Source organism: Mus caroli, unplaced genomic scaffold (assembly GCF_978045245.1).
Source record: "Mus caroli unplaced genomic scaffold, Mus_caroli_1 scaffold_7, whole genome shotgun sequence".
Classification (NCBI taxonomy): Eukaryota; Metazoa; Chordata; class Mammalia; order Rodentia; family Muridae; genus Mus; species Mus caroli.
The window spans coordinates 12,771,911-12,781,626 of NW_028227262.1; the positions used below are offsets into that span (position 1 = coordinate 12,771,911).

Below are 9,716 nucleotides of genomic sequence, written 5' to 3' on the forward strand. Positions count from 1 at the left end.
TTAAATATACATTCACTTGGAGATGACAGGCAGGAGCCCTAACGGAGACTACAAGTCTACTAACCCACTCCTTTCTTCATTTCTCTCCCTCCTCCTCCTCCTCCTTTCTCTCTCTCTCTCTCTCTCTCTCTCTCTCTCTCTCTCTCTCCCTCCTGTATAATGCCTGGTGTCTGGGGCTTAGTAGTGTGTCTAGACTCCCTTGCTGACATACTAGGACAACAGGGTTGTGCTCATGCCAGGACAAAGCACCACATACTGCAGTGGGTGCCAGACAAGTCCTACAATGAGATCGGGAAGTAACTTCCAGATAAATTCTGCACCTAGGGCCATTTCACTGGAAGGCCTGAGCCAAATTACAGTTCTTAGACCAATCCTGTGACAAGCCTGATGAATCAATCTGTATTCCTGCTGGGAGCTCATTCCTCAGTGGTAAGAACGCTCACACACATGTGGCTCCCTGACCACTACACACTGAGGACAACCATGTAGGCAACCAAGATGGTGGCACTCACATGGGCATGGCCATGGTGGTGCTCATAACGATAATGCCACCTAGGTGGCTGCCTCAGATCTCCACTTCTTGCAGCCCCTGGCTCCTCTAGGACCATTGTACTCCATCCTTCCCTGCACAGAGATCTATCTGTTCACCCATCCTTCTCCCTTTCCTTCCTCACGTCATCCCCGACGTCCCACTGGGCACTGGAAACAGCAGACAGACCTGGCTTGGACACAGGGACTGCCACAGCAGCAACAACAGCTATTGCCTGTTCTGTCCTCACACACGATGTAATCTCTCCAAAGACAACCCCTTATTGGGGCTATGGTCATGGACACATTGAGACAGCTGACTCTGTGACACACAGGCTCCAAGTGCCTGAATGCTTATCTCACCTGCCCTACAAAGCCAATCCCTTCTGTGAATGGGGGTTTGGCATGTAGAGTCCAGATGCCAAAAAGCAAGGGGCAGCAGGAGGGGCAGCCTGGGACAGGGTTCAAGCTGAATACTGTCCAGGGTCTAAATGCCAGAGACCTTGCTAAGGAACAAGGACAACCTGCCTCTGTGGGGGTGGGATGTCACTCCCTTTCAGACCTTCTTCGAAAACTGGCTCCTTGCTTTCTTATCTCTGCACTGATCTGTTCAGCTTTGTCACACCCTAGTGTCCTCAAAGCATCCCAGAGATGGGCAATCTTCCACTAAAGTAGCCCCATGGGTACTAAGACTTTTCCTTGAGCCTGAGAGCCAAAGGAGTATAAGGATAAATGCCCATCTTCAGTTGTAACTTACAAATACGACATCAATAGACATGCTGGGCTGGAGAGATTGCTCAGAGGTTAGGAGCACTGAATGCTCTTATAAATGGCCTTGGTTCAGTTACAAGCACCCACACAGCAGTTCACAATTGTCTGTACCTCCATTAGCAAGGGATCCAGTGCCCTCTTCTGACCTCTGCAGGCTCCAGCACACGTCCTACTGTGTACACCCCGCTCACAAACACACATAAAATAAAAGTTCAAGACTGTATTTTTTTTAGACAGGCATGCTCATATGGAATCTGGAAATCTCAGAGCCTTTATGCATAGCCAGTCAATGAAGGAATGCTGAGAGTTCAGATGGGGAGAAATAGTCTCCCTAGGATGAGCAGCCTACTGGATTATCCAATCTCCACTGTCAGACTGGAAATCATATCCATACAAGCAATGCTAAATGAAGTGAACAGGCTATATTTATATACTTGGGTGTAGGTGTGTGTGTGTGTGTGTGTATAACAATTACAGCTAAAGAGAAAGAAGCATGGTTTCCAGAAAGAACAAGGGGAAGTGCACAGGGTGGAAAGGGAGAGGAGGGAGGGAAGGGACATCAGGCACAGCGTCCTCCAGACTGGTTCCCCTGTTAAGATGATGCAGTGATAAAGAGCAGAGCTCCTAGACTGGGAGGGGGGCTGCTGCTTACATGTTGGCCGTATCTGGTTTTGTATTTCCTGAGAACCTGAACAAAACCATGAGCAGATAGAGGCCACAATGGAGCAGGAGCTGAAGGAACTGTCCCCAACTGAAGAGTCATCACTGACACTGAGCCGGACTTGTTCAGCTTTATGCCATTTTAATAAAGACTCATTATAGAACAGAAAATACAAAAACGTTTTGACCAGTTTTATAATTGCTCAGGTTAACATTGCTTATGATTAGAGGGAACAGAAGTATTCTGAGAACTAAGGCAGGCAGAAACAGCTGTGAACCAGATGGGCAGAGGGACCCAGCAGAGAGCAGAAAATCTCGTGGCTCATCACATTCCACCAGAAGCTTCCAGATGAGCCCACAGGAAAACCCTTCGACAACACTCCGAAGGCACGGAGAGCACACACACTTGGGAAAGCCAGAAAGGTAAGGGATGTGGAGACTCAGTGAGCACTAGAATGCTCCAAAGAACAAGCCTTAATTACAGGTTTTGGGATAATGCCAGTTGTGAGTGGCCATACACCGTGTCAGCTTTGTCTGAGGGGCTCTCAGGGCATGCTTTGGAGATTCCCTCCTTGAAGGCAGCAGGGAAGGAAGAATTTTATTGAGATCTGTAAGACTAAGTCACTGAGGGAGAGAGGCAATGAAGACATGAATGTTAGGAAGGCTGGAGATGGAGCCATGCTACATGTGGGAAAGTGCAATGCTTGTCTAGAAGATGTTCTGTATCTTCAGTGTCATGAGTGAGCCGCATAAATTGTCATGAAGGAATAAAGGTGGCTCTCACTCGAGCCAATGGACAGCACGTGCATTGATAAGGAGCAGCACACCTAGCCTGGGAGGGGGGCTGCTGTTTACATTTTGGCTGTATCAGGTTTTGTATTTCCTTAGAACCTGAACAAAACCATGAGCAGAAGTTCCATGAAGTTACTCATACTTTGATACAGTCTGTGCCTCTAAGCAGCCTTTGTGGGGGGAAACACAATGTTTTTCTGAGAAATGTCTCAAGTGCACAACAGAATCCTGTGATAAGTGCCGATGGGTAACCGTTACAGGCTTCATTCTGCTCAGAATTATGAAGTCATTCTGCTCAAAATATTAGAGGAGATTTAGAGGGGTTTGTATCAGAAAACGGAGCATTGCATCAGGATTCACTAACACTGAGGAGCATGTCTTTGATTGAACTAAGTGAAGCTCGGGCTAGACAGCAGCTGCTCTTTCCTCTGCAAAGTGTCTGGCCTTGCCTGTACGCTGTGTTCACTCACAAGTGCACAGCAAGGAGGGAGTCAGCAGTGCATGAGCTGAGTGAACACCTCAGCTCACTGTCCTCTGTCTCTGTCTCTGTGTGTGTGTGTGTGTGTTTGGGGATGAGTGTGCATGTATGTAAGGTAACACATACTTACTATGTGAAAGCCTCAGTCTATACTTACACACGAAAACCCTGGCATACTCGGCTTACATGCACCATGCTTCAGCCCAGCTTTAGAAATGATCAGAACAAGGCCCATCCTATCATTCTGTTACTCAGCTCTACTATGTCTTTCACTTTCCTGAAATAGAAATAGAAATGACCTTATCAATTCATCATAAATATCTTCAGTTGCATATTTAGAAGAACGACTCTTTTTGAAATGTACCCTATGTTTCCAAGTTCAACAAGACCATAGCAGACAGACACCAGCATCATGGCATAAAAATTAACTGTGGGTGTCAGAAGAAAAGCTTTTTGACATGCAATTTGAATGTTTGCCAAAGAGAATAAAAAATGTAGTCAACAAGATGGCTCAGGGGGTAAACGTGTGGGCCAAGCCTGACAACTTGAGTTTGCTTCCTGAAGTCACAGGGTGGACTGAGAGACCTGACCCCCACAGCTGGGCTTTATTTCCATGTCACACAGCTCTTATTCTGTTGCCACTCAACCTATTTATTCCCAGGAAAGAATGCAGATGATGGAGGGAAAAACAAGCTATGCATATAAACATTACAAATATAACACAATTTGAGGTTTATTGAATTATGATATTTAGATTGGTTTATGTAACTAATATACTGCTTATAAAATTAGAAGTACAGGAAAGTCAATGACTTAATATAAGAAGAATCTCATTATTGCTACAATTTTATTGTTATTACAACATTGTAAAGATTTTCTTGCACATAGATAAATTTTAGAAGTAAAAACACTCATGACAGTGGGACTGCAGATGTCTTTCTTCCTCTGTTTAAAGGTACATGTAAGATATTTTATCAGGTGCTATTTTAAATGTCTCAACATTATAATGTGAACATCTGCCAATACACAAATCACCTGTCACTTTCTAGAAGTTTCCTGCAGTCCCCTCAATCCTAGTTTCTCTCTTTAAGTTCCTGTAGCTCTGGGCAGAGGATGCACTGTGTTCTCTAAAGTCCTGTGAAAAGTTGTATTTGAAAAGTGACAGCCGGGCGGTGGTGGCACATGCCTTTAATCACAGCACTTGGAAGGCAGAGGCAGACGGATGTCTGAGTTCGAGGCAAGCCTGGTCTACAGAGTGAGTTCCAGGACAGCCAGGGCTACACAGAGAAACCCTATCACGGAAAAAAAAAAAAAAAAAAAAACAGAAAAAAAAATGTGATAGCAAGAAGAGGTAGGGAAGAACAAAGCATAATGATATATACAAATGAGAGGTCCAACTGAGGCCCATGACTTGGAATGAAAAGTGTAAATTTTAATTTAAATAAACAATTTAAAGAGGATAAACAAGACCGGGTAGGGGAGCACACACCTTTAATCCTAGCAGTGAGATGCAGAGTCAAGAAGATTTGTATGAGTTTAAGGACAGCCTGGCCTACAAGAAGAGTTCTGTGCCATCCAAGACAACAACAGCAGCAATAATGATAATAATAATAGCTGACAGTCGGTAGTCTTCTCATGCAAGGTGGTTCCTTTCCAGAAAACCTACATCAGCTACACAGTACCATGAAACTAACGCTAACTGTTAGAGGTAATCATCCTTCCCTACTTTTAGATTCCTCCTTTAATGTGTTCAGAGTCCCAGACATGAGAAGAGCCGCCCTACACGCATATGCTGTTGACTGTCTCCTCAGTTGACATTTCCGTCTACAGTCTTGAATATATATTGTTATTCTGGGGATTTTTTTGGTTTTGAAGCAGGCTCTCATTGTGTTGCCTTGGCTAGTCTGGAACTTGCTATGAAGTACAGGCTGGCACTGAACTCACAGAGATCTGTGTGACTCTTCCTCCAGAGTGCCAGGATCAAAGGCATATGCCACCATGCCTAGCTGGTGAGGGATTATTACACAGGTGTTATTTTTGCATATTCCTTAAGTTTTAAAAACAATTTACCCAGAGAGGTATAAAATGGTCCTAACATTTAGCTCCTTTTCTAAATTGCAAAATTATTTATTAGGCAGGGGTGAGGTGGTTGTGGGAGGGTTCCTGTATGTTGTTGTAGGCATAGATAGTTCAGAGAACACCTTGCTAGAGTCACTTCTTTCTTTTTATCATGGGGGTCCCAAGGAGCAAACTCAGCTTTTCAGGTCTGTGAAGCAAACACTGCTACCAATTAGGCCTCCTGCCAGCCCTGGTATGAATATTTTAAATTATCAAATACATGAGCACTACATTTATATCTTTAGACTGTTGATTTAACTCTAACTCTTGGAAAATAACCTGGTGGTGGTAGGGGTTGGGAAAGTAATGGCAGTCAGGAGCGAGCTTCCCAGGGGCTGAGGCTGTGGAAGGCTTTTCTGGCACCCATGAAGCTCTGGCCTTGACCCACGGTATAAACCAGGCAAAACCCAGCAGAGGGGTGCAGGCCTGCAATCGCAGCTCACCGGAAGTCCACACTGATGGGTCAGAAATGCACACCTCCCTTGGGCTCCATGAGATCCCCTCTCAACAAGCCAACAAATCAAACCTGCTGTGTCCTCTGAGGCAGTCTTTAGCTATGGCCACGTTGATGACTGCCTGGCTAGAGTCATGGAGGTACTCTGAGCTGATTTCCTGTTTCATTTTTCAGAGGCTTCCTGAAATATGGCTCAGAGTGACTTCCTCTACCCACAAAACCCAAGGAGGCGACAGGAAGTGAACCGCCTTCACCAGCAGCTCCTGGACTGCTTGTCTGACAGCTTCCAGGTCACCAACAAGCTCACAGGGGTTCTTAATACCCACTTGGGGTGCAGGCTGGCCTTCATTGAAATGAAAAGCGATGGAACTATCAAGGAAAACTGTGACATCATTATCCAAGCCATGACAAAAATCCAAAAGGAACTGCAAAAGGTTGACGAGGCACTGAAAGACCAACTAGAGCCAACCCTTTATAGGAAGCTGCAGGATATTAAGGAGAGGGAGACGGAGAAGATTGCCATTGTGCAAAAGGTCATTTCTGTCATCCTGGGAGAAGCTACATCTGCAGCCAGTGCAGTGGCTGTTAAACTGGTGGGCTCCAGGGTCACAACTGGCATAATTAGCAAGCTGGTGTCTTGCTAGCTCACATCGGGACTTCTCTCCTTGGAAGCATTGGCGTTGCCGTGCTCAGCCTCGGGATGGATATGATCATTCAAGCCATCTTGGGAGCAGTGGAGAGGACACAGCTTCAGGCAGCCATCAAAAGTTATGAGAAGCACCTGGAGGAGTTCAAGGCTGCCTCAGAAAAGTACCATCATGCTATCACTGAGGTCACCACTGCTGTGAAGCGCCAGCTAAGATGAACAGGCAGGTGTCTACACTGGGATACTTTGTGCTGCCTGCTCTGGCACTATGCTTATTTCTTTAGGGTAATTTTCCATTTGTCTCCAATAATGTGGATACAGATAAATGATTTGGGGTGCTTGGGTCTTAGGTCAGCAGTGAGTGTCCAAACCAGCTGTATAAGACCCTCAGGGGATCCAGTTTTCTTACCCTGTTCTCAGAACCACTGAGGTGTAAAGGCATCATGGACCAGCAGGCACAGGCTATTGCTTCCTTGTTCGCAGCGAATGTCTTCAAACATTCCTGGTAAATGGATAGACCATTCCCGTTTCCTGTTTCAAACATCACTTTATGTCTAATAAGACATACTTAATAACACAAACCTGTGGCCTTCAAGTAAAACATACATACTGCTATTATCTTTACCCCCAGATCAAAAACAGTTGTCTGTAACCTGGAAAAGACTGCAAAACCATATCAACATTTTCTTCCACCAGATTAAATACAATTGTCTGCCAGCTGGAAATGAAGGCAGAGCAACCTCAACAAGGTTATCTTCCAGAATAAAAGAAGGCCATGCATCTGCGAGCTTCTCCTCAGTACCAAGCGTGGCTGCATGGATGTTGGAAAGGATGAGATAATAAATGTTGTTTGTAATGCAGTCAATATTGACCACCTATTTGTCGTCTATCTCTTGAGTGGTCAAAGTGTGTGGAACATTGTTAAAAAAAAAAAAAAACAAGGCATAAACCGCAGTGATCCCTGCATAAAATATGTTAGAGTGAGGAAAAAGGCTCACTCCCTGTTAAGACTTTTATGATTAAAGGAAAATAATCAATTTCAATTTTTCAGGAGGATAATTTTATGCTCTGCTCCATAAAGCATTTGCAGACCTTTGTTAATTACTTCTTGAAATCAGGAAAAGGAGAGGCCATGGAGGCCTACTGATGGAACTTAATTTCCTCTAGATACAGCATTTGTTTTCTAAACCTTTATCTAACCGTTCTCACTGAGCCGTTTTTCGGGTCTACTTCAAAAATCATTGTATGTAACAATGCTGATAGTCCTGGTTATAGTAGTTTGGTTTTTAAAGCACACACAAAAAATAAATTATTGGTATAAAATACCCAATATATCTCAGGAAAATTTTACAAGCAGATGAAGAATTTTTACTAGCCACATAACTTTTCCAAGTGTATTAATTTCTATGTTATCACTGCTTTTGTAAATTAGTTTCAAAATATCAAAATTTGTGTCACTTTCAAAATTTATTCCCTGGTTTTTAGCTTATGAACTAATAGGTCTGGCTATTACTGACTCAAAGAGTAATCAAAACAAGAATTAATGACATGCCCAGGCATCATGGCTTCTAACTGTCATTCAATCTAAACAATGAGACAGAGGGATGGGGCGATGGTGGCCAGCCCAGACTATTTACTGAATACTTATTTTTTTTCCCACTACGTCAAAGGTGGTTTTGGTATGGTACTGATGTTACATTGTTAGGGACACACTTTGTTCTAATATAAATTGTAAATGTTCTATTGGTTATTAATTCGTTGTAACATTAGTGTCTATCTGCAACATCCTAAAAATTAATATACACCTCAATCAATTCTTTCAAAATACTTGATGTCAAAAATTCCCTTAGGACCTTTTCTGTAAAGGATGCTGAGACTAAGTTGAAAAATAACCAAGTGTGAGGGTGTTTTTGGTTTTTGTGTGTGTGTGTGTGTGTGCGTGTGTGTGTGTGTGTGCGTGTGTGTGTGTGTGTGGTTTTTTGTTTGTTTGTTTGTTTGGTTGGTTTTTTGTTCTTTTGTTTTGTTTTGTTTTGGTTTTGGTTTTTTGAGACAGACCAAGTTCACAGTTTATGAAGATTTCATTTTAAATGCTTACCTTTAAGAGGAAAGGATGGGGAGGAGTCTTAAGGAATGGGGATGTAGAAGGGAAATATAATAGCTATTTCTGGTTGTCAGCTATATCTAGAATGAACTTCAATCCAGAATTGGAAGGTTCACCTGTGATCCAGATCTTGAGGCTGGGAAATACAAGTTTCTGACCTTGATCTTGGCATGGAAATCTTGAGGCATACTGGCTATGTATCCCCAGGAGACTAAGGTAAGGAGATCTCTGAGTACAAGGCCCAGATCCAGGTGTGGAGGTACACACCTTTAATCTGGATCACACCTTCTTCTGGAGATCTATATAATGACCTTGGAAGATGGAAGGTTTTCTCTTCCTTGCCTGCTTGCATTTACTTGCCAGCCCATCAGTTGGAATCCACTAGCCATGTGGGACTGAGCAACTCCTAGATCCTTGGACTTCCCATTCACAGCTGACCCTTGTTGGGGAGGTGGACTACAGACCGTAAGTCATCATAACAAAGTTCCTTTCTATATAGAGACGATCCACAAGTTCCGTGACTCTAGAGAACCCTGAAAGGAAGACTTCAGATAAATCAAGAGTGTGCAATGACATCATAAAGGAGTTTGGGTTGATGCATAGTTCATTTGAAGCGTTATGTAATAACTTCTTCTCTGGAAAATCGACAAATGTACCATTTCTCTTTTAAAATATACATTTTCGTGTAGATTTTTGAGTCTCCTCTAGGCAGTACTTGTCCAGTTCATCACATGCTGTAGGTTTGGAGGGCTGATGTTTGCTGAGTATCTTAGACTCGGTGCCCAGTGTTATTAGCTATCTTGTTTTCTATGGAAGCATTCCTGAAGAACAGCATCTATTTACACACCACAACTAACACAGATCCAATGGACGACACAGAACCGTACACACACCGCTACCTAATGTGTCCCCAGAGAGAAGCAGTTGCGGAAATGCGTCAGAATTCTGAGAGCAATTGGCCAATCAAATAGCAGCTTCCTTACTTTTTATTCCTATTGGGTTATATTCGTGTCAATCTACTATAGTCTGGAATGAGGCGGGTCTCTTGGCCTATAGTTATCCAATCGGATAGTGAATGAGAGCGGAAGTACCTCTGGCTCTGAAGTTGTTGTATTCGCTCTATAGGCCCAGTGCCTGGCAACGCGGTGAGAGCGCGGCCCGCCGGAAC

At 43.6% G+C, this 9,716-nt stretch overlaps 1 protein-coding gene across 1 annotated transcript; it reads left to right on the forward strand.

Annotated features, from left to right (window-relative positions):
• Positions 1-5,989: 5,989 nt before the first annotated feature.
• On the forward strand, positions 5,990-7,148 carry LOC110296260 (single-pass membrane and coiled-coil domain-containing protein 3). Its single transcript, XM_085839832.1, is given in 2 exon segments — positions 5,990-6,434; positions 6,437-7,148. Coding segments are annotated over 2 exon segments (675 nt in total). The 3' UTR covers positions 6,667-7,148.
• The last annotated feature ends 2,568 nt before the right edge of the window (positions 7,149-9,716 follow it).